This window comes from Ursus arctos, unplaced genomic scaffold (assembly GCF_023065955.2).
Source record: "Ursus arctos isolate Adak ecotype North America unplaced genomic scaffold, UrsArc2.0 scaffold_25, whole genome shotgun sequence".
In the NCBI taxonomy this organism is placed as follows: Eukaryota; Metazoa; Chordata; class Mammalia; order Carnivora; family Ursidae; genus Ursus; species Ursus arctos.
The window spans coordinates 24,130,396-24,154,002 of record NW_026622930.1 but is presented as its reverse complement, the minus strand read 5'-3'; the positions used below and the strand labels follow the sequence as shown (position 1 = coordinate 24,154,002).

At 56.7% G+C, this 23,607-nt stretch overlaps 1 protein-coding gene across 1 annotated transcript in view; it reads left to right on the top strand.

The window, feature by feature from the left end:
• The window catches only part of TMEM63C (transmembrane protein 63C), a 67,649-nt gene extending 49,531 nt beyond the window's left edge, over nucleotides 1-18,118 (top strand). Inside the window, exons 11-25 of the mRNA XM_026519439.4 lie at nucleotides 769-842; nucleotides 1,435-1,515; nucleotides 1,633-1,756; nucleotides 2,456-2,589; nucleotides 4,212-4,334; nucleotides 4,687-4,840; nucleotides 6,132-6,238; nucleotides 7,537-7,623; nucleotides 8,113-8,178; nucleotides 10,403-10,565; nucleotides 10,803-10,908; nucleotides 11,207-11,374; nucleotides 12,962-13,071; nucleotides 14,422-14,490; nucleotides 17,247-18,118. Coding sequence (XP_026375224.1) covers nucleotides 769-842; nucleotides 1,435-1,515; nucleotides 1,633-1,756; nucleotides 2,456-2,589; nucleotides 4,212-4,334; nucleotides 4,687-4,840; nucleotides 6,132-6,238; nucleotides 7,537-7,623; nucleotides 8,113-8,178; nucleotides 10,403-10,565; nucleotides 10,803-10,908; nucleotides 11,207-11,374; nucleotides 12,962-13,071; nucleotides 14,422-14,490; nucleotides 17,247-17,447 — 1,767 coding nt within the window. The 3' untranslated portion in view covers nucleotides 17,448-18,118. The remainder of the gene's footprint in view (nucleotides 1-768; nucleotides 843-1,434; nucleotides 1,516-1,632; nucleotides 1,757-2,455; nucleotides 2,590-4,211; nucleotides 4,335-4,686; nucleotides 4,841-6,131; nucleotides 6,239-7,536; nucleotides 7,624-8,112; nucleotides 8,179-10,402; nucleotides 10,566-10,802; nucleotides 10,909-11,206; nucleotides 11,375-12,961; nucleotides 13,072-14,421; nucleotides 14,491-17,246) is intronic.
• Nucleotides 18,119-23,607: the final 5,489 nt, after the last annotated feature.

Here is a 23,607-nt window from a genome sequence, read left to right as displayed (position 1 = left end):
CAGCCAGTCAGAGCTTCAGTTGAGTGGGATCAGCTCCCTCGGTGCCATCCGTCCTAAAGGACTGAGCCACTCGACCCCACCCCAGAACGCAAATCCATATGCCCCTGAAAGGTGACCGCGAATGCGCTGGCCTGCAGGCAAAGAGGCTTGGGCACCCCTGACTAGTCCGGACTTGGCTACCTCAGCTTTCCTTCTTGTCACCAGAAGCTTCTGCCGAGACTCCCATGTCTTGAAGCTCAGTTTACCAGACTGTCACCCTGAGGGGATGGCTCAGGAAGACATTTCCCATTCACAGAATAGAATGTGAAGTTGGAGGGGCTTCCCCATCCCCTCCCCAGAGGCTGCTCACCTCCTGACCCCCCTCCCCGGTGTAATGTTAGGGACGGCCCTGCTACGTGGACCTCAGGCAACGCCACGCAGACATAGCTGGCCAGAGTGATGGTGGGGACAGTCAGCACAAGAGCACAAGCAGCTCCTGTCGGTCCCGGAGCTCTGGCTCTGTCTGCGGCTTCTGGCTCTCTCTCCCTCCACCTCTGCTGTCTGTGGCAGGCGGCCTGCAGCAGCGCCCCAGAGAGTACCAGAGATGCACGTGCCTGCCTGCGGCCGCACACAGCACACAGCCCGCTGAAGTCAGGGCGCCCGGCCAGGGAAGCTGGCACTGAGCTTACCCAGCAAGGGGGCAGCCTGCTTGAGTAGCGGGCCTGCTCCAGACACCCGGGGGCTCTGTGTCAACACGGTCGTGTTTCTCCATCTGCCCTCCCCACTTAGGTCACAAGGACACTAATGATCACCTATGTCCCCACGGACATCCAAGACCCAGAAATCATCATTAAGCATTTTCAGTAAGTGGGTCGCGTGGGCTGAAGCAGGGATTGCCTCCTCCCACTTCCCCCGCCTACATCTTCAAGTGGGTAGTAACCTGGCATAGGATGGTGGCGCGAGAGACACCCCAGCCCGTCCTGGACTTGGCTCAGGATTAGCCTTCCAGAATGGGGGAGGCCCTGGGGCCAGAGCAGGGTTTCTCAGGCCAAGGGCTTTCCTGCATGGCGTGAGTGTGGTGGGGGTATCATTTTCTTCCTTTCCCTCGTTGCTCCTGCGACGGAGCCTGGCAAGCTCCTGGACCACAGCTATCTAGAGCAGTTGGGGCATTTTTTGCGACCCAAGTTCTTAGCCCTAGGAGCTAATTATCTCTCATGAGCAGCAACTTCCAGTTCTGCCCCCTGACCCTATTCTGGATCATCTGGGAGGATGTGGCAAATCCCAGATTACCAGGGATCAATTCTGAAATTTGACATTGGGAATGGAGTCTCCCATCCAAGAACCAGGCAGCTGAGCCACTCGGCCCTGTGGGCTGCAGTTCTGGGTAGAGGTGGGGGTGGGATGGCCCATCCCCAGCGCCACAGGCTGGCTCAGTCTCTGTGTCTCTGGCTACAGTGAGGCCTATCCGGGGTGCGTAGTGACCAGAGTTCACTTCTGCTATGACGTCAGGACGCTGATCGAGTTGGATGATCAGAGGTGAGTCTGCAGCGGGGTCTCTCTGGAACTGGGGTGAGGGTACAAGGGGAGGACGTGGCTCTGCTGGCCCCCCCCCCAACCACAAGATCCTTTCTCCTATTGCCCGCCGGCCGACAGGCGCCATGCAATGCGGGGCCGGCTCTACTACACTGCCAAGGCCAAGAAGAGTGGGAAGATGATGATCAAGGTCCACCCCTGCTCCCGCCTGTGCTTCTGCAAGTGCTGGACCTGCTTCAAAGAGGTACCCGGCCCTGGGGATTAAGGGACATGGTAGACGAGGGGCTGGGGCACTGGGGCTCCGGCTCTGTCCCGGGCCCTGTACCCTCAGGCCCCATTCAGCACCATCCGGTGCTGTGGCTCCCAGCTCCTCTCACCCTCTCCACCTTGCCCGGCCTCCCCATGGAGAATGTAAAGGAGATCACCCCTTCTGGAGTGATCTGGGCTGGCTTGCTCTTGCCCACTTCCAGTCTTGGTTGGGAGGACCAGAGAGAACATGGTAGACTGCTGTAGGCTGCCATGCCTCAGGCTTTCAGAGGGCTAGGACAGGAGCATTTAAAGGCACTGGGCTCCATCTTATCACCCAACCACTAGGAGGAGGCCACTGGGCAGGACTGAACTCTAGCCAGTCCAGAAAAAGAATCATCTGCATTTCCTGAAAATGCTGGAGACACATTCTGTCACTCCTCTGGAGTCCCGCCCAAGTTCCAAAATACTCCCTGGCCCCAAGGGTGCGTCACCTTCCCCTGATCTAAGAGCAGGGAGCTAATTTCAGAGTCCTAGTCTTTTCCTGTTCTCGAGTTGGGATCTGGGAGCCCGCTGGGATCCTGAGCTCTTTGCCAAGGCCTGAGGCCCGCCACCTGAGTGGAGAGAGGCCTTATGTCCAGGCGAGGCCTCCTAGAGCTCTGGCTTCTCCAGCTCTGAGGGCCGAATCTCGCCCCAGGTAGACGCAGAGCAGTATTACAGTGAGCTGGAGGAGCAGCTGACCGATGAGTTCAACGCTGAGCTCAACCGCGTTCGGCTGAAGCGTCTGGACCTGATCTTTGTCACCTTCCAGGACGCCAGGATGACGAAGCAGTGAGTGCCGGGGCCAGCAGCTTGCTGTGCCCAGCCCAGCCCTGAGAGTGGGCTTCTGCTGCTCTGAAACCATCCTCTTTCACCCCCATTCCAGCCAAGGGACAAGGAGAGAGAACCTCCCTCCAGTTTGCCATATTCTGACCGCCCCTCAACCCCTCTGTGCTTCTCACAGGCAGCCGCCATCTTGCTTTCCAGAGCATGTCTGCATCCATTTCCCCACAGCTGCCAGACTCAGTTTGTCTCCAGGGATACCCAGGCCCTAGTCCCCCCATCCTCATATGTCCTTGCTTCAGCATGGAGGTGGTCAGAGTAGATATCTTGGTTCCTCTTCCAGGCCTTGACAAGAATGAATCCATTTCCCCCCCCATTACGCATCACCCCTTTCCTCACCACAAGTGACGGAGTCAGGGTAGAGAAGCTCTGCATGCTGGTTCTGCTCTCCTGCTGCAGGCCTCCCCGAATTCATAGCTTTACAGCCTCCTCCCTCCTCTGCCCCAGCTTCTGGCAACTCTGCCTTGATAGGGAGTGGTTTAGGTGCACTCAGGAATGTTCTGGAAGGATCCTTAGGATAGGGTCAAATAGATGGGAACTCTGCATCAGTCCCTTGAGGATTGTGGAGGCACTTCTCTCTCTGAGGGAGCCTGATCCTACATACCACTTTGTCCTCACCCACCCACAAATGGAACAGCCTAGAATTTAGTCAGATGCAATTGTGTGCAATTTTGCAAGGCACTTATACTCTCAAATTTCTTATCTATCGTATTTGTTTGCTTAAAACTTCTCTGTCCACCTCCCAGAGGGTTAAGCAGGGATATGTGATCTCTTTAGTGCATATGTTATACAGAACAGTATACCAATGTAAGACAATACTGTTTCTTTCTTTCTTTTTTTTTTTAAGATTTATTTGTTTATTGGAGTGAGAGTGAGCACAAGCAGGGGGAGCAGCAGGCAGAGCAGGCAGAGGGAGAAGCAGGCTCCCCGCCAAGCAAGGAGCCCAATGAGGGGCTTGAGCTGAGGACCCTGGGATCATGACCTGAGCTGAAGGCAGACAGTTAACCAACTGAGCCACCCAGGCGCCCCAGTACTGTTTCTTTTCTGAGACACTGTCACCGGTAGAAAGGATCTGAGGTTTAATTACAGCAGAAATGTGCATAAGACCAAAGGCTCCAGTGCCATCACCTGTCCCTCTTCGATTGTGTCTCCAGGCACCTCAGTTTAGTACTTTGTACGATTGGGATTCTATTCATTGTCAGGCACAGTGTCAGGCACACAAAAAGAGCTCAGTTGGTAGCTATTAATACTAAGGTGAGGCTGAAATTAGCACCTCCTCCGTCAACCTCAAAGAAAGAGCATGTCTTTGTGCTGTCCCCGCTGTCAAGGGGAAAAGACGTTAACTAAAAACTGTGTGGTCCCCTCCCTGCCCAGACAGTCCCTCCTGCTGCTGCCCCTTTCCTCCAGGGACTAGGCTTTAGGAGCTGCCCACCTCTAAGGTCCTGGTTGGCATCCCCGAGGCTTTGAGAATCCCCAGGAATTGGGGCCACCTTTAGGACCCTGGCCTGAGACCCCTCCTAAGCCTGTTGTCCTCAGCCCCAGACCTCTGTCTCCTCGCCCTGTCTCCGCAGCATCCGGGAAGATTACAAGTATATCCAGTGCGGCGTGTCCCCCCAGCAGTCCTCCGTGAGCACCGTCGTCAAATCCTACCGCTGGAGGGTCACCCTGGCCCCACACCCTAAAGACATTATTTGGTAAGCCCCTGCTGCCCCTCCCCTCTCCTTTCAGCTCCTCTGAGACTGAAGAAGGGAACAGGGTGGGAAAGGAATTGGGGCCTGTTCTCCTACTCCTACTCGGGGCTGGAGCCTGTCCTCTTCTGAGCACCCAGTCTCTGCCCACTCCCAGACCCAGCCCTCCACCAGGGCCTTCGCCAAGGGTGGGACTGGGGGCAGATCCAGGGCCTGGTGCAGGGGTCTGCGCCCCGGGGGCTGAAGTAGACCAGGGCAGCCTGGGTCTCCAGCTGGCATGCAGGAATCCGCACGTGGGCCGCATCTAAGGCTGGGAGCCGGGGTGCTAAGTGCGTCTCCGTCCTCCGTCCCTCCCCAGGAAACACCTGTCCGTCCGCCGCTTCCATTGGTGGGCTCGCTTTATCGCGATCAACACCTTCCTCTTCTTCCTCTTCTTCTTCCTCACCACACCCGCCATCATCATCAACACCATCGACATGTACAACGTCACCCGCCCCATTGAGAAGCTGCAGGTGCCGCCTCTGCTCGGGCCCGCCGTGGGGGCCCCAGGGAGATGCGGGAAGGGCTCAGGCGAGGCTGGGGTGGGGGGGCCCTGGAACACGGCTCCAGTGCCTGTGCGCTGCCAACACGGTGGGGGCGGTGGCCGTGTCAATGGTGGTGTAGACTTCCCTTCGTTCTAAAGGGGTGAATGCACAGGTCATTGCCCATCTGAGGGACTGGAGCTGGAGAGGAAGGGGCGGGGGGTGGGGGTGCTGCAGGTAGATGTTGGGGTGAGCTGGGGAGGAAATGGGTGGTCCAGTCAAGAGGGGGCTTGGAGGGCTTCTCTAGATTGGGCCACCCGAGGCCAGCTAGGAGGACAAAGGGTGCAGCTGAGGGTGTGGCCAGTGTGACAGCTCTGTTCTCCCCACTTTCTCTAGAGCTGGGGGTCCCAAGTTTGAGGGAGAGGGTTGAGGGTGGGGAAGAATGAGGTCAGTTCCAACACAGTCATCTGAGAGAAGTGGGACCTCCACCTCCCTCACTTCCAGACACACCCCTCCAGGCTGGGAGCCCCAGGGCTGGGGGAGCCATCCCTGAAGTCAGAGGCTGCTTCGTCCTGACCGGGGAGTGCAGAGGAGCTGGGCGGGCCCATTTCCAAATCCTGTAGCCTCCAGGCTGTCATAGCAGGCCTAGAAGGCCTCCTCTTCCGTATTATCCCCATCCCTATCGAGCGACACGCTTGCACACATGCACGCACACGCACACACACACGCATGCACGCACATGCATACACACGTGCACACACACATACACACGCATGCACAGTCAAGCCACACCATTTGCGCTGCTTGCTTCTGTCCCCCCTTGTCAGCCTCACAGGAGGCCCCGGGGCACCACAGCTCCCCTAGGGGTTCTTCCTTCACACCTTCCCCCTTCTCTACCACCTTTCACAAGACATCACATGAAAGGGAGTGTCTTCTGTCTGAGCTGGGAGATGTCAGTGACAGCAGCTGGCTCTGGCCCTAGGTGAAGTCCCCAGGGAAAGCCCAGGCTGCCCCTCCAGAGACCTCAGCATAGAAGACCCATGCCCCTTGAAGGCACCACTTAACCTTGTGGTGTCCGCCTCTGCCCACGCCAGCCAGGCAGACCCCTGGCCAGCAAGGCTGACGGAGAAGGCCAGGTCCACTGCGCAGCCTCAGGGAAACCTAACCTGCTCTGGGACTAAGCTTGGGGAGAAGAGGCCAGAGGTGTGGGAGAAGCAGGGGTGGCCTGGAAGGGGAAGGGGCGACTGACATCTCTCTGCCCTTCTCCACTCTACCCTCACAGAGCCCAGTCGTAACCCAGTTCTTCCCCTCCCTGCTGCTCTGGGCATTTACGGTGATAATGCCTCTGATCGTCTACCTGTCCGCCTTCCTGGAGGCCCACTGGACCAGGTGAGATGGGGCCTCCTCCCCCAGCCCTGCTCTTCGCCCCAGCCCCAGCCCCTTCCCCTGCCCACTCCCCCACCAGCCTGGTGCTCGGGCCTCGCATTTGGCCTAAGGAATCAAATTGACATGGGATGGCTTTGATACCCAAAACCATCCCAAAAGACTAAGATATATACATATACATATACGTGTGTGTGTGTGTGTGTGTGTGTGTGTGTGTATTTTTTTTTTTCTTTTTTTTTGAAAGAGGTCCTGGGCCTCTGGCCTCGGGAATGCTGAGATGGGACCACCATCTCAGGCATGTTCAGGCCCAAACCAAGTGCTCCTTGGGCTGCTCCCTCAGCCTCTAGCCATGCATTGAGGGGAGGGAGCTGTCAGCAGAGATAGGCAGCTAGAAACTGCAGGGAGGAGGCCCAGGGTGAGGAGGACAGAGCAGGAATTGTCTAAAGACGTCAGGAAGCCTGGCACAGAGGAGCCCGTGAACTCAACCTGACTGTAGACCCATGTAGCCCATGCAGTACCCACATTTTATTTAAATATTTATTTAAATAATTTATTTGAGAGAGAGAGAGCGCACGCGTGTGTGCGAGCACACGAGCATGGGGGAGGGGCAGAGGGAGAGGGAGAAGAAGACTCCCCGCTAGGCAGGGAGCCCAACGCAGACTCGATCTCAGGACTTCGGGATCATGACCTAAGCCGAAGGCAGATGCTTAACGGACTGAGCCACCCAGGCCCCTGGCACCCCCGGCACCCATGTTTTAACTGATAGCAGCTTTCGCCCTAATAGCTGGTTAGCCCTCCTTGTTCTATGGTGGTAGCCGATTGGGTGGAAAGTATTTACCATTTCCTGGGGCAGGTGGACCTGCTTTTGCCCGAAGGCTGTGTGGGTCTCAAAAGTGATTTCCTGCACCAGAAGTTCCTACCATCCTACCAGGCAGTAAGCCAAGAGGTTTGTCCTGACAGAAACCCTTACTAGTCTCTTCTCTGGCCCAGAGCAGGGCTTCTGTAGATGATTGAAACTCTGCAGGGATCTGAGCACCATTGGTAACATCCCTCTCACAAAGATAGCAAGCACACAGCACCTGTGCCCTTCCTCCCCGTCCTGGGCCCAAGGCTGGCACAACTAGTTGATGCTGCCCGTGCCTGGTGCTCCCGGCGGCCGCACAGCTCCCAGGGTTCCATGAGGCTGGCACTGGTTTGCACTGTCCAGCCCATTTCCTAGGCCAGGTAGCTGTCTCTGTCTTTCCATCCGTTCTGTAGTTAGGCCTCTGGTTCTTACGCCATGTTTCCTTGTTCCCTTCTAGATCAAGCCAGAATCTGATCATCGTAAACAAGTGCTACATCTTTCTGGTGTTCATGGTGATTATTCTGCCCTCTATGGGACTGACCAGGTACCTCCCCTCCAAGTATCCCTCCTCTCTCAGACAGCCTCACCCTAGAGCTGGACCCTCCTCTTTCAGATACTATAGGCCTACCTGCGGTTGCTACAAATCCCTTCCTCAAATGACAGTCCAAGGCCTGTCATGAGCCTAGCATGAGCCAGGTATCCCGTGAACTCTAAGGTGTCAGCCGTGAACTCTGCCTTCTGGGGAAACAAGCCATGCCTGTCAGCTCACTGGTGGGAAAAACACAGCCAGCGTGCAGTGGAAATTCGGAAAAGTGGCTGGCGAAGGTTTGCTAGAAGAGGCAGCCTTGAGATGAGAGGCCAGAGGGTTCGGGGCAGGGGTGGCCCAGCATTAAGAAGGCAGAGAGGCAGTGTGGACTGACCAGCTGGAATCTTAGAATACCAGAGTCTCTAGGGACTGAGCCAGGGAAGGCAGAGGGAGGCAAGCCAGGCCAAGATTCATTAACTAAAGGGCCTACCCTGTTCTTGCTCCTAGTTTGGATGTCTTTTTCCGGTGGCTCTTTGACATCTACTACCTGGAGCAGGCGTCCATCAGGTTCCAGTGAGTACTAGAGCACGTGCCCCGGGCGTGCCCCCCGTGTACGCTGGGGCTCCCATGCGCCCACGCCAGGTAGACACGTGCGTCCTTCATTTGCTCACGCAGGTCGAGATGAATGCGTGCAAAGACTCTCACTAAGCAGCCTCTTAACCTTTCCCGGGACCCATTTGGCAATCTGGTAAAGCCCAGGGATCCCTTCTCCAAATGATGTTTCGGAAATAATTGTACATTTACAGGAAATTTACACACTGTCCTGTGTACCCTTCATCCAGTCCCCCCCTGGGAACGCCTTGCACAGCTATAGTGCCGAATCACAACCCGGAAATTGACCTTATACCATCCACAGGGCTTGTCCAGATTTTGCCAGTTTTATATACACTCTGAATAGATGTCTTTAAATGCACAAAATACCCGGATTACAAAGAAAACCAATTATACTGAAATGTTACCAAGATATTTTAAAAAACAAATTTGTAATAAACTCTTTATTAGCACATTTAATAAGAGGACAGTGCATTTTAAATACCAGCATGCTGCAGTTACATTTTATTGTTTTACGGGCATCAGTGTGAACGCTGAGGCTACTTAGCCGGCAGTAGGACATTCAACTGTGCAGGGCGGCGGGATCTTTGACGAAGCAACACAAGGGTCATGTTGGATATCCGGCCCATTTTGATTTTGTTTGGTTTGGTTTTAGGTTAACAAATGTTGGAAATCCCAATTTTCAAAGATGTAACGTTGCAAATGACACGCAGGCGTTCACAGCTTGCTTTCTAGGGCAAGGACCAGAATTCTCTAAGGTTTCTGCAGTTGATAAGTTGGACTCTTTTGTTTCTAAGATCAATGAGTTCATCGTTGGTTAGGTCGGGATCTTCGATACAGTTTATATATGAGAGAGAAAAGAGTTGTAGGGCCATGACTCAACTTTGATGCCATCAAGAAAGAATAGTTTTGTTTTTTTTTTTTTTTTTAAGATTTTATTTACTTATTTGACAGAGAGAGACAGCCAGCGAGAGAGGGATCACAAGCAGGGGCAGTGGGAGAGGAAGAAGCAGGCTTCTAGCAGAGGAGCCTGATGTGGGGCTCGATCCCAGAACGCCGGGATCACGCTCTGAGCCGAAGGCAGACGCTTAATGACTGTGCCACCCAGGCGCCCCAAGAAAGAATAGTTTTTGAAGGAGTTCTGAAACGTATCCAGGGAGCTCACAGATTTCTCGTTTCAAAGAAGTCGACGGAATTGTGTAGATGGGGACACCGGACAGCCACAGAGATGCCTGCGTCACCAGCGTGAGAACAGGCAGCACAGGCATTCATTCCGCTAGCTGACTGACCTCTAGCTGAAGCTGACCAGCATGCCAAGTACACACCTGCAGACAGGAACATTGGGGTCACGTAAAGTTAGCACGTCTAATTTAGCCACGTGTTTAATAATGACTGTCATTTTGAAGTGACGGTGAGCGCAAAGGTATTGTCAGATATCACCACTAATTGCGGTGGGCTATGAAAATATCTTTAAGATTTTATTTATTTATTTGACAGAGAGAGAGAGCAGGAGCGGTGGGGGGGGGAGAGGGAGAAGCAGGCTCCCCACTGAGCAGAGAGCCCCATCATCCCAGGACCCTGGGATCATGACCTGAGCCAAAGGCAGACGCTTAACCGACTGAGCCACCCAGGCACCCCAAGAAAGTATCTGATTTCAACTGGTGACTGGGCACAACCGTAGCTGCCAGTTGCTGTGATTTGTTGCCCACGTTCTTAATGGACAGATACGGTACGTTGCAATCAGAGGCTCATGAATGTCAAGACACGTGTCTCCTTCATTTGCTCACAGTCAAGGTCACAGACCCCCAAACTTCTCCCCATGGACTGTCTGCGGTCTGTGGGTCCTGGTCAAGCACCCCTGCTTTAGATCAAGCCAGAGAGTGTATTTCCCAACACACCCGCCCTTGATGTAGACCAACCCCACCCCTGCTCAGAAGGGTGTGCATTAACCTAAATCGGGCTGGGGACACGTGCATATGGAGCTTACTCTCCCCATCTGCACCCCTACCCTCCACCCCCCCATCTCCACCCCCACCCTCCGCCCCCTCCCCATCTCTACCCCCTTCCCATCTTTATCCCCCTCCCCATCTCTACCCTCCACCCCCACCCTCCACCCCCCTCCCAACATCCCGGCCCTTTCCTTCTCTCTGGCGTCTGTGCCGTCTTCCACTGTCCACACGGCCAGGTGTGTGTTCCTGCCAGACAACGGCGCCTTCTTCGTCAACTACGTGATCACGGCGGCTTTGCTGGGCACGGGCATGGAGCTGTTGCGCCTGGGGTCCCTCTTCCTATATAGCACCCGCCTCTTCTTCTCCAGGTCGGAGCCAGAGAGAGTCCACATCAGAAAGGTGGGGGCCGGGCCCTTCCCGGCACACAGCCCTTCCCTTGCGGGGGGAGCGTCAGGAAGGGGGCCCGCTAGGGGCACGAGGGACCCAAGGTGAGAGGCACGGTGGACCGGGGTCGGCAGGGAGCCCGCCTCCAGGCCTGAGCCACCGGGCAGTTCCCTGGGGCTAGACAAGGAGCCAGAGAAGGCACCGAGCCCAGGGGACCAGGCCCCCTCACGTGAGCCCCGCCTTCCGCCCCAGAGCCAGGCCATGGACTTCCAGTACGGGCGCGAGTACGCGTGGATGATGAACGTCTTCAGCGTGGTGATAGCTTACAGCATCACCTGCCCTATCATCGTCCCTTTCGGTGAGCCTTCCCTCAGGCACCCCCAGGGCTGCGTGCCCTCCGGCCGGGAGGAGGGGTAGAGCCCCCAGCGTCGGAGTATGAGAAGGCCGGGGACAGACTGTCGGCAGGGCAGGGAGGGGCCGGGCAGATCAGGGGAGGTTGGATGGCTGGTCACGCGGGATGTTTGTCGGGGGAGTGACCCTTCGCCCAACAGGCAGAACAGACTCTGGGTCTCAGGGGAGACGGGGGTCCCGGCGGTCGGCGCCACAGGGCTCCCGCCGCCCGGGCAGACCCGAACCTGCCTTCTGCGGCCCCGCAGGGCTGCTGTACCTGTGCATGAAACACGTCACGGACCGTTACAACATGTACTACTCCTACGCGCCCACCAAGCTCAACGAGCAGATCCACATGGCTGCTGTCTACCAGGCCATTTTCGCCCCGCTCCTCGGTCTCTTCTGGATGCTCTTCTTCTCCATCCTGCGATTAGGTAGGTACCGGGCCTGCCTGGCCTTCCTGCCTCTGCCTTTAAAGCCCTCAACAGCACGTCTGCCCTGTGCAAGCAGAGAGGGCCCGGGAGGAGCAAGAGCTGCGCACGACTGCAGCCCCCCCCCCCCATGGCTTCTCTAGACCTCAGGTAGGGCTCGGACCAGAGTCCCAGCCGACCTCTGCCGCTAAGGGGCGGGCTTGGACCAACGCGGCCCAGCTCGCGTGCGCTTTGGTTTCCGACCCTCAGAGCAAGAAACAGCAATTCCTTCATTCCAACTCAAGGCTGCAGAAATAAAACATTAGCTGTGGGGCTCAATTCTGCTGCCATCCCCCCTGGGGTCCTATGATCGCCTAAAACCTGGAGGAGGATTCGGGTTTGCCAGTGGCCAGCTTCTCCCCTGCTCTGGGCTACACAGAGCTGCTGTCCCTGTCCCTGTGGACCACACGTGAGTGATCCCCTCTGAGGCACGAGGTTCGCACTGACCTCCCCATCCTCTCCGCCACCAGACGGCTTCCTGCCCTCTCCCCACACTGGTCTTCCCTCGGGGACCCGGACCTTCATCTCCTCAGCAGAGCGAGAAGGGAAACCGTATTTTCTTCCTGTGGTGCCCCGGCGGCAGCTGGAAACAGCTCCGCTCCCAGTTACCTCCGTGCGTCAGCCGTCTGTCGCCATCTCCCCGTTTCTCATCCCCCAGCCTTTCCCTGCCACGTAGCCGACTTCATTTTTTAAAAATTTTTCTCCTAAGTAGAAAAGACTGGGGAGAGGGCAGAGTGGGAGGGGGTTTATTGGTTTATTCTTACTTTTCAAAGTTGTGATTTCCATTTCATAATGTTCGGTCCTGTCTCCTGAGTTTCTTCACTCAACATAGCGTCCTGAGCGATTTCCTGTGTTACTGAAATACTGTTTGAGCACGGGCCTTTGAATTCTAGCTGTTTCCATCCACCCTGCATGGTTGGGTACCGAAGCTGTTGGCCAATTTTGCTCTTATAGAAACACAATGACCAGCATCATTATGGGTTAGCTTCTGACCGTAAAGGTTGATTTGTAATCTTTACCTCAGTAGAAAACTGGTGTCATAAAAAAGTTACCGAATATCGTGAGCGACATGTAAATGACTTGAATTCTGGATTGCCCTGAGCACGGGTAAGAGCTGCCACAGGAGCTCGCAGGGACAGGCGTGGGTCAGAGACTGCATTTGGGGGCAGCGGCGTGAGTGGGTAACCCGGACCTACTGCCCGGGGACTGTGAGCTGGGACGTAAACTGACGGGTCGAGAAGGACATGTTTCATGACACTTGAGTGGGTACTTCAGACAATTAAATTTTGTGATGGAATCCGTAAGATGCCGAATTCCAAACTGGGCCCATAGCACTGAGGGATGACGTCACGCGTCAGGCGCATTGATTCCAGTGCTAGGAGGAGAACTGGGGCAGGGGCCGCTCCGCCTTGGACATGAAGCCCCCACAGAGGTGCTGAGGAGGGCCCCCAGGGACCCGGCATCTCGGCGGGCGGACTCCTGCCCACAGCGCCGGTCCTCAAGCCCCAAGCCCCAGGCAGCAAGCCCCACACCTGTTCTTTTTCTTGGCAGGTACTCTCCACAACATCACCTTCTTCTCCCTGTCCACGCTCATCATTTCCATGGTCATCGCCTTCGTTAGCACTCTTCTGGGGAAGCTCCAGGGGGTATCTGACTATGAGGTGAGTTACCCTTCCTTTCCTCCCTTCGTTCTCGCTGGCCCCTGGGACACGGCTCTAGGCTTCCTCCTGACCTGCGCACCCACGGCCACAAAGATGAAAGGTTCTTGCCTTTCCGATGGTGGGGGTGTGCAAACTCAGGGTGCATGTGTGCGTGCCCTTGTGTGGCCCAGGCCCCGGCCCCCTCGCACGGTGGGGAGATTTAAAAGACAGCTGTCCTCCCCTCTGGCACTTCCTCCAAACAGCCCTCCTACAATGCGAGCCTGTCCAGCCACCGAGCTGTGGGCACCAGTCCAAGGATGGAGGCTTGTGAGAGAGAGGATGGGGTAAAGGGCGGAAGGACGGGTGCAGAAAAAGACGATGCCCTGGGGAAGAGGGGTAGTTATCACCCTTTTAGGAATCCCAGTCTATTGAATTTGAGGCCTGGCTCTCTGGACCCTGTGACTCCTTTGGCTCTTTGCCAGTGGAGCCTGGCCTCGTCGTTAGAGAAGGGAGCCAGTCCCTGCCTGCTGAGATCCATGCCGGCAATGCTGTGTGCCCTCTCCTTTGGCATTTCCCAAAGTGGCACGTCTGTGCGGACATGCTAGAATGATTTCCGGGGACTAAAACATGTTTTTAAATTTTTTCATGGTCACCCATTTTTCTGTTGGTTCACATTTATTTATATTTCTGCTTGTGTCAATGATGCAGGTTTTCTGTCTATAATAGTAAACTGTGTCCTTTTTAAGTGAATGTATATAAAGAGAAGGAAGGAAGTTAATCTAATGTCCTGCTGAGTCAAAGGAGGGAGCCTCCTGGAAGAGGATCCTTTTACTTTTAGTGGCCCTGCACTGGGGGCTCCCACTGCCCTCTCTGCCCAGCCCCTCCTCCGTCACTGGCTCGAGTACCGGGAGGACCAGAGTGGACAATGCGTCTGGCTCTGTCTTCCCCATCCAGCGATGCCATGCGATCTGGTGGCCCAGGTGTCCACTCTAGAGAAGGGAGATGGCAGGGGACCTAGACCATGATGTCGGACTGGTCTCAGAGAGAAGGGAACCCCGAGAGGAAAGAAGAGACTGTTGAAATCAAGGCTTTTACGAGAGTCCAAGCAGACTCACATTTGAATCCCAATCCCAACTCTCCTTATTTGCCCCCATTATGGTTCTTAGGGTTGGAACATTCAGAAGGGCCACCAGCATCCCTGGCCTTTTTCTGTCCCCCCGGGCTTCAGCCCGGGGCTGCAGGTCTGGGAAAACAGAAGACGGCATGGCGCGCCAGGGGAGCAGGAGGCCCAGGTGCAGATTTGGGGAGGGTGGGAGCAGAGGGTGGACACCCCCACTCTGTGACCCTCTACATCTCTCCCCACTGCTGCAGCCCGAGGAGGAGATGGAGACCGTGTTCGACATGGAGCCAAGCAGCACCTCCTCCACGCCCACCTCCCTTGTGAGTCACTGCCTTCACCCTGGGGGACAGGTCAGGAGGGGGGCACCTGCAAGGGGGTGGGCTACTCCAGCAGCAGTGTGGAGGGCACCGGCATTCAGTGCCCACCCCGGGGATTGGGGAGGAGGCGAGGGCCCCTGGGCTCCCTCCCCTGACACAGCAGGACTTGGCCCAGGTCAAATTGCTGCCGTGGCCGTGGCTGAAGAGATGGGATGAGAGAAGAGCCAAGACATACTCTAAAAAGAACTCAAAGAGGAAGAGAAAGGTCAGGGCGGGCCCAGCCACAGCCAGCTCAGTCGTGTAGACACAGGGACGTGCTGGGGCTCAGCCTCAGGACCGAAGGCTGCCTCCAGGGGCACAGATGCCAGGCCGAGCTGCGCACACAGAGCTGCAGGGAGCTCTCGGAGGCCTGCACCGAATGGTAAGGCAGCGGGAGCGCCGCATGAGTGAGCCCATCAGCATGTGAAGAGACGAGGCCAAGTCAGAACACAGGGGCCTGGCAGGCTGGGCGTCGGCTCCCTCACTGTGGCTCAGCCTGGAGGGGCCCGAGTGCTCACCCCCATCCCTGCCATCAGTGTGGATGCCAGGGCGCCTTGGAGGAGCACTGAAGAAGGGCACCAGCCAGCCTGGGCACTCAGGGAAGGCTTCCCAGAGGAGGGAACATCTAATCCAACTCTAGGAATGGGCGTAGGGGTTGCTAGGTGGAATAGGATGTGGGGGAAGAGCATTCAAGGAAGAGGATCAGCCTGTGCAAAGGCCCGGAAGAGAGAATCTGGAGCATTTGGGCACCGGAAGTTTTCGCCGTGGTGGAAATGCAGAGTGGGCAGCAGGGCCCGGGGGGAGACGGGGCTCTTTGGGCACCCCCGAGGTGGGGAAAAGTGCACAGATATGACAGTGGTGGACACGCCTACCCCTGGTACACAGAGCTGTGGGTCCGCCTCACGTTGGGGGGGAAAGTCTACAGAGAGGGGCAGAGTTCCTCTGGGAGGTGATGGGGAGAAGGGACTTTGGTGTTGGAGAGTCTACAAAGCTTTCAAAGCAGGGGCCTCTCTTCGCGTAGCATCTCTCCCTGGGGCCCTCGTAAGACGACCCCTCTGGAATCTTCTTAGGAACCGGACACTTTGCCATTCTCACTCCTAGTCTTTATGCTCTGATACACCCACACCGTAGGGAGTCTTTATCTTTATTTTACAAATGGGGAAACTGAGGCTCAAAACGGTCAGTTCATTTAGACCCTAGGGCATTATTGAGCAAGGAAGTGGCAGAACGAAGTTTGAACCAGGTCTGTTGCATCTGGAAGGCTGAGCTTAAAAAAAAAAATTACTGGAATTTATTTTCTTAATCTTTCATGATAAGCACAGTTGGTATATGAACCCTGCAGATAATTATGGGAAAAAAACAGAAGCAAAAACAAGAAAATTAAAAGTTCATATTCTCACCACCCAGAGACAACTACTGATAGTGTCTATTCTCCCAGGTAGATATATAATTTTTGCTAAAATGAAATGATACCGTTCATACTGTTTTATAATCTGCATTTTTAGTTAACAATCTCCATCTTTCCGTGTACGTAAATTTCTGTGTCTTCGAATACTCAGCCCATACTCAAGTCGCCCTAAGTGTTCCAGAGACATCTTTCACAAAGCATATCCAAACCAAATCCATTGCAGGCTCGTGCTAGATGAATCCGGTCCCTGCAAATGTCTCTTGTAGTTTCTCACAGCCTCTCCTTTACGGCCTGTTGGGAGAGACCCAGCCAGTGGTCCTGCAGAATTCCCAACCTTCTGGGTTTTTCTGGCTATTTCTTCATGATGTCTTGCAGCAGCTTCCACTATCTCCTGTATTGCCTGAAAACCAGAAGTTCAATCCAAAGGCTGGAGAGATCCTGATTCAGCCCTAGGGGCTAAAGCACATTGTAGGCGGTGCTGGGCATACCCCAGGAGACACAGACTATCCCGTTTTTTCTTTCCCCACTAAGGATGCTGGTTACACCCAGATGAGGGGGAATGACAGCCGGCCTCTTCTGTTGCTCAGTTACCATTTGCCCCTTAGGACCAGAAGGTTTATACGGGGTTCGCTTTGGAATGCTACAAATATCTAGATTCTTCTGTAGGAAAAGTGTTCCCTCATCAGCCAGCACTCTTTGGTTTCACTGACATGAATTCCTATAGGAAAGATTTAATTCTGTTCCATAATTACCTATTTTCAAAACCAGGAGTTGATTTAAAAGCCATTCAAAGGATGACGAACAGCTCTGTCCCTAGTACTTCCTGGTTTTCTATTTTGCTGCCCTTCCCCGGTATTCCCGGGACCATTCCTGGATTTGACAGGTCACATGGCCAAGACCTCAGCTAGCAATCTCCGTTTCAAGTCCTGATTCACAGGCCAGCCGATGACACACCCCAGGGGAGGTGTGGATGCCCCCTTACGCTGTATTAAGAAGCGCACTAGCTCAGGGATGGGGGTCTCTCCAGACCCCAGCATAGGGGAGCCTCATGTCATCCCCCCTCCCCGGGTTCAACCTGACCTGGAACCAAGAATGAATGGAACCTTACTGAAGGAGCAGTGGGCTCAGAGTTGCTCTTCGAATGATCAAGAGCACCTCGGCAGGTGGGCTGGCCAGGCCCCCGGCTGCTGGGGGAAAAGGAAGGATCCATGGCTCGAGAGGGGCAGAGGCTCCAGGGGGTAGAGCGTGAGAGCAAGGGTGTGCCCAGGGCCCGGCCCCAGGTCTGACCTCACCCCGTCTCCCCCCCAAGCAGATGTACGTGGCCACGGTGCTGCAGGAGCCGGAGATGAACCTGTCCCCCGCCTCCTCCCCCGCTCGGCACACCTACGGCACCATGAACAGACAGCCGGAGGACGGGGAAGAGGAGAGTGCTGTGAGGGGCTTTGCACAGGAGCTGGGCTCCGCCCAGTTCCAGGAAGGGCTGGAACTGGAGGGCCAGAGCCAGTACCACTGACCGGACCGGAGGCCTCCACCTGGCGACTCCACGGGAGTGGCGGCCAGGGGAGGGCCCAGCAGGGGGAGGCGGGAGGGCCACCCAGACCTCCCCACGACCTCCCGCAGACTTTGGGAAGGCCCCCACGGAGAAGTCTGCGCCTTGACTGTTGGCCACACGGAGGCCCCGACCTGCTGACCAGCTCGAATGGGAGGTGCTGGGCAGTGCAGAGGGACCCCGGGATGGGATGGAGGCTCCAGGCAGGCACCACATCTCGGGCCAGGGGGCTGAAGCCCTGGGCACGGAGACTGCAGGCTGAGGGACCTTCCTGGGGTCAGAGTGGAGAAGGCGCGCATCAAGGAGGAGGCAGAGAGACGCCCACCGAACTCTTCAGGGTCTCTGCCGCCCTTTGACCAGCTGCCCTGCCGAGGACCTTCCACGGCTGCTCCAACCCCGGCCCCCGGCCCTCCTTCAACCCCTCCCTGCAGGCTGAGGAAGCACAGGTGTGTGTGCTGGGCCTCATCAAGGACATCCCCTGCATGGGGATCACCCGGAGCAAGGGGCAGCGAGACACTTCCCGCTCCTCTGCCCCCTGGTGGACATCCCCGGGAGCAGCAGGGTAGAGACCCTTCTTCCCATTCTGGCAAAGGCAGCTGGGACACGATCACTCCGGGCTCATTAAACGGGACCTGTGTGCGTTTTGATGAAGGCGGCCTTGGCTGGTTACTACGAGGTGGGAGGGACAGAGGCACAATTCATGGAGAGGGGTCTTCTTCCCAGATGCTGGGTGATGGGAAACCAGGTACAGTCCCCAAGCCCCAGGCCTTAATGAGAGGACCCACAAGGTCAAGGATGTGGCCACTAAAAGTTGCTCCTGCCTCACACCCTCCTGAGTGCTTGGGCCCCAGCAAAGCCAAGGTGGGCAGCAGCTTAGGCTAAGAAGCCCATGCTTCAGACTGAAGGCACGGGCCACTCCCTGGCCTCCCGAGCAGGACCCTTCCTCTCTGGACTGAAGACCACTCAAGTGGCCTCCAGTATGGGCCTGGCCCAGACGCTACAGACACCCTGCCGAGAATGGGGTGGGGGCAGGGGCTGTGGCCTCCACGGAGACGCCTTTTCTGGTGGAGTAAGGCCGCCTTCCCAGGACCGCCACCACTCCGGACCTGCAGGAACTGAATCCTGAGTAGGAACAGTGCTGGTGACACCCAGCACCTTTGCCATAGTCAGGGGGGGTGCAGAACTCTGCCTCAGAGGACAGGCCCCCATCATGAGCCCTGGGCCGCACAGCTGGGGAGGACACAGAAAAGGGCTGGCTGAGGCCTCAGCGGACCAGAAGGAGCCATGTCAAAAGCGGTCTTCGTGCTCTAGAGCTCTCCTGAGCTCCCTCCTCCAAGGGTCTGGGTCCCCGCCGCCAACCTGCCAAAAGTCGGCCCCAGGCTCACCTCACCTGAGCCTTCCCCACCAAGTCCCGGGCACATGCGTGCCCCTGAACTCAGACCACCTGGGGCTCACCCCTGCTCCACCTGTGCCCACATCTCAGCTGCAGAAGCTCCAGGCTTCTCTTTGAGAAATAGCACTCGCGAGGCCAACATTGCCATACCCCCAGGTCTTGGCCCAGACCTTGGCATAAGGGGTCTTTCCAGAGAGCTTCAGTCATCTAGAGAGTTGGCAGTCTCTCCCACTCCTTGTCCAGCTAGGAATAAGGAGGAAATTATATCCAGTCCCTCATGAACCCAGGCCCCTCAGGGCCCCCTGTTAGCATTTCACCAGCCAACAAAGGGAAGGGTCCTTTCCGGAGCAGTGGGCCGGTCCCCACCAGGGAGCTCTGCCCATGCCATGGGGGAGGTGGCCAGCTCTTGGCCCTCCCTGGCCTCCAGAAGGTATATTTGGTGTGCGTGTGAGTTTCCTGCCAGAAGCTGGCCTGCAGGCTCTCCTTCACTGGGCACTGCTTGCTGGCACCTGCCCCCCATCCCCACAGCCCCTGCTGGACTATTCCTGCCGCTTCTGCCACTGTCCCTCCTCTGTCCCCTGCCCACCCGGCAGCCTCTGGATGTTGCCTAGGGAAAGGGTCCCAGCAGATTACATGGTGGCATGGCTGCGGGCTCGCCCCTCTGCCTTTGGGCCAAAGTGCAGTTGGTTCTGAGAGAAGACATTGCAAATGTTGGGAAAGTTCCAGAATCCTTTCACTTCTCAACTCTTTCTGGAGACCCAGGGCAACTGGCAAGCCCTGCCCCACCCCGCAGCTGCTCAACCTCCACGGTCACTGTGAAGGCAGGGTGGGCATGCTTTGGCTCCTTTCACACCCCATCCAGGCCCCTCCTGGCACCTCCCCTGGCCTGCCCTCTCAGCCCTCACTTGTCTCACCCACTGACTTCCACCCACTCCCGTCTGACCCACCCCACAACCCACTTCCCGGCTGTCCTTCCCCAGCCTTCCACCGAAGCACCACCTCTCAGACTTGATTCTTTCTGGAGGGGGCTGCCTCTGAGGGATTGCCTAGAGCCTCTATGAAGTGCCCCAATGGGCCAAGAGTAGCTCCATGCCTGCCTGCCTCTTCCTCAGATGCTTCTGGAAGCAAAGTGCCTATCAGCAGCATTACATCCTCTGGGGCCTGCGGTGTGGGGTATGGACTTCCCTTGGCCACCACCACTAAAGGAATGTGCCAGAATGCCGAACCTTCTTGTTATTAATGCTATGACCGTGCCTTGAATAAACAAGTCCTCCCAACCTCTGCTGGCCTGTGCCTCTGCCTCCAGACTGGCCCAGCAGGGTCTTCCCGCTCCCGCAAGGAGCCAGAGCTGCTAACGGATGAACCAACGTCCCTAGGTTGCCCGGCTGGAGCCTCACACCTTGCTTCATGTCTGTAGCCCCCAAGGCTTCCCAGGCCCCTGTCCTCACAGGGGAAGGCCCGACAAATACTGCCTGGTCCGCTGGAGAGATTGGGGGTGAGGGGCATCTGCCTCATTCTGCTGTGGGTGCTCTCAGAGCCTCCTGGGCAGGAGCAGAGGACTTCCTGGTCGGGGAGCCACCCATGAAGCCCCGAGCAGCCTCCCCGGGGCAGCAGAAGCCCCAGGGCGAGTGCTGCCCCTCCCCCCCCCCATGGGCCATTGGCTAGACTAGATGCTGGACTTGAAAAGATGAAGGCCACTGGAACAAGTGGCAGACGGGGCTCAGGTCTACGCCGGCTGCGGCCAGCAGCACGAGGGCAGGGGGACGTGGAGGAGAGGCTGGGTCTTGGGGACATAAATGGGACTGCCAGGTCAGGCCCGAATGGGGTAAGAAACACCCTCCAGCGAAGGCTACTTACGTCTGCTGTTGTACCCGCCGTAAGTTGGGGGAAAATTCCCTGCTCTGGGGGGTGCTGTGTCCTGGCCTGGGAGACCAAAGTTCTGGCCTTCCTGCAACCGAGGCTGGTCCCGAAAACAGGGGTAGGAGGACAGCTGCTCTGCCTTATCGCTGAGTGGAGCAGACTCAGCTGGGGGACAGAGGGAACGGGGCTGCAGGCACGGGTCTCCCCCCTCACCTTTCCCTGCGAAGACAGGACAATCTCAGGGTGGGCTGATGGCTGCTGTAGGACCAGGGGCCTTTTTCTAGGATTTTCGAATCCTCGTCACAAGAGCCGCTTCTCAGGCTCTCCTCGACAGCCTCCAGGGCCCCCAGATCGCAGGCCCTGGGCCAGTCCTTGGTTCAGCGGACATTTCAGGGCCCTTTGCTCAGGGAGAGACAGACAAAGAAGCTGCAGAGGGCGGGCTAGAGCCCCAGGCATGTCAAGTCCTGAAAGGAAGACGGGATTGGTCAGTCTTCTCTGTACTCAGCAGGCCAGCAGGACTGGAGGCCTAGAAGGTCGATAGAGCGGGGCTGGGAGTGGGGCTGTGGCACAGGCCAACAGGGAGCCAAGAGGGAAGCCCAGGACCCCGATCGGACAGGGCTGTGCCCACTGGGGCCCTGGAGCCCCTGACTGCATGCCAGGCTGCACTATGCCGGCTGTACTTTGCAGGACTGTGGAGGAAGCAGGAGGGCCCTGGGCTCTGGGAGCCTCTGCCTGGAGGCCAAACCTTGGAGCAGTTTCGGGCTCCTCCAGGGCTGGCTCTCCACCGCCTAATCCCGTCCTGCTGGCGGGAGCTCAGGTCTGTCCCAAGGACACTCCGAGCTGGCCAAAGCCAGGTTCCTGAGTCGGCTCTGGGGCAGGCCCCGGGGAACCCAGGGGGCCGGCTTACAGGAAGGCCGTGCACAGTTTTCTCAACGGAGCTGCTTTATTTATTTATTTTTTTTTTAAAGGAAGATTCCCATATTCTTTTTTTTTTTTAAGATTTTATTTATTTATTTGACAGAGATAGAGACAGCCAGCGAGAGAGGGAACACAAGCAGGGGGAGTGGGAGAGGAAGAAGCAGGCTCACAGCAGAGGAGCCTGATGCGGGGCTCGATCCCATAACGCTGGGATCACGCCCTGAGCCGAAGGCAGACGCTTAACCGCTGTGCCACCCAGGCGCCTCAACGGAGCTGCTTTCTGAACATCGGATGGCCCCTGCGCCCTGATCATCTGGCAGGACCCCAGCTGCAGGTGCCGCGGTTCTCTAGCCTGGCTGCAAGTGCGAGTCTCCTGGGAGAGTTCAAACAATCCAAGTGTCCAGGTCCCATCCCCAACAACCCAAAATTTCTGGGGTGGGGCCGAGGTGCCCCTATTTTACAAAAGCCTCCCAGGTGACTCTAGTGTCAGGCAGGGTTGAGAAGGCAAGTCTCTTGTGGATGAGGAAGACAACCGCAGCCTGGCACTCCGGAAGGGGGGCTTGGTCTCGGCACCCCACGCTGTGTCTCCCCTTGGGGAGTGTAGGCCTGCAGCCCATAACTAAGTACAAAGCCGCAGGCTGGGAAGGCCTCCAGGGAGCTCAAGTGTCAGGTGCGGGTAGGTCATCAACAGGCCCAGACGTTTGTCTTCTGTCTTCGAAGCAATTGATACCTAGAGCCGGCACAACTTCCATTATCATCATCTTACTTTGTAACAAGGACTATTGTTTGGGCCGGAGGGACACACACAGGGCCTCAAGGATCACTTCTGGCTAAAACGTCCCTGTGAGCAAGTCCTGAAGAGTCACCTCTGCTCGCCTCTCTGAACACAGAGCCCAAAGAGGCTTTCATGGCAGCCTTCCCATTTGGATTGCAAGAGATTATAAATGCAATAAGCCAACGTATATGGCAGATGTCAGCAGGGTCAAGGGCTTTGAAGAAGGGTGGGAGTAACTGCAGATGGGAAGGATCTGGAGCGAGCTTCTCTGGGAATGAGACGTGGGGGCATGTGCGGGCTGCACGGAGGGGTTGCGGGGCAGATCTGGAAGGAATAAATCCAGGGTCCTAGGCAGCGGGGAGCCGGAGCACGCAGCAGGGTGAGGCCGTCTGGGAGGGCAGCAGGACCCTGGGCTTTACTCCAGCGACATGGAGGCTACTGGAGGATTCCTAGTGGGGGAGAGATGTGATCACCTTAGGCTCCGAGGCGATCACTGCAGCCTTCGGGTGGGGACGAGGTGGAGGAGAAAACCCCATCGGGGATCTGCAGGAGACATCCAGTGAGATGCCATGGGAGCTCAGACAAGAATGGGGTGGGCAATGAGGAGGGAGACAGAGAAGTTCCAAACAGGTCTGAGGACTCATGGATGGATGAGGGTGGGGTCTGAGAGAAAGCGAGGAAGTGCAGTGGCTCCCAGTTCTTCTGCCTGAACGACAGGATAGACAGGTTTACCAAAGCAGATGCCAGAAGCAGCAGGTCAGGAAACATACCAGGCTCTACTCTGGTGGTGTTACACTTGAAATGCCTAGTAGGGACGTTGGGCAGGGGGCTGGATACGGGTCTGGAGTGGGGGGGCATTAGGCTGGAGACGGGACCCGGAGTCATCAGCATCTGGGGTGTTGAAAGCACGGGACCGGCTCAGACCTGCGCAGAGGACCAGAGGAGGGCCTGGGGAGATGGGAGGCGAATCTGCAGGGAGAATGAAGAACGAGCATTGAGGAAGGAGGAAACCCGGGAGACCCTGGCATCTGGAACCCAAGGGAAGAAAAGAACTCAGAAAGTAAGCAGGGAGCGCCCAGCGCTAACTACACTTGACAGTGATTATGGGGCGCAGAGGAGTAAGTTCAAAGATGCCCTGAGAAAGCATCAGCCACGTCAGAACGCTGGAGATGCCACTG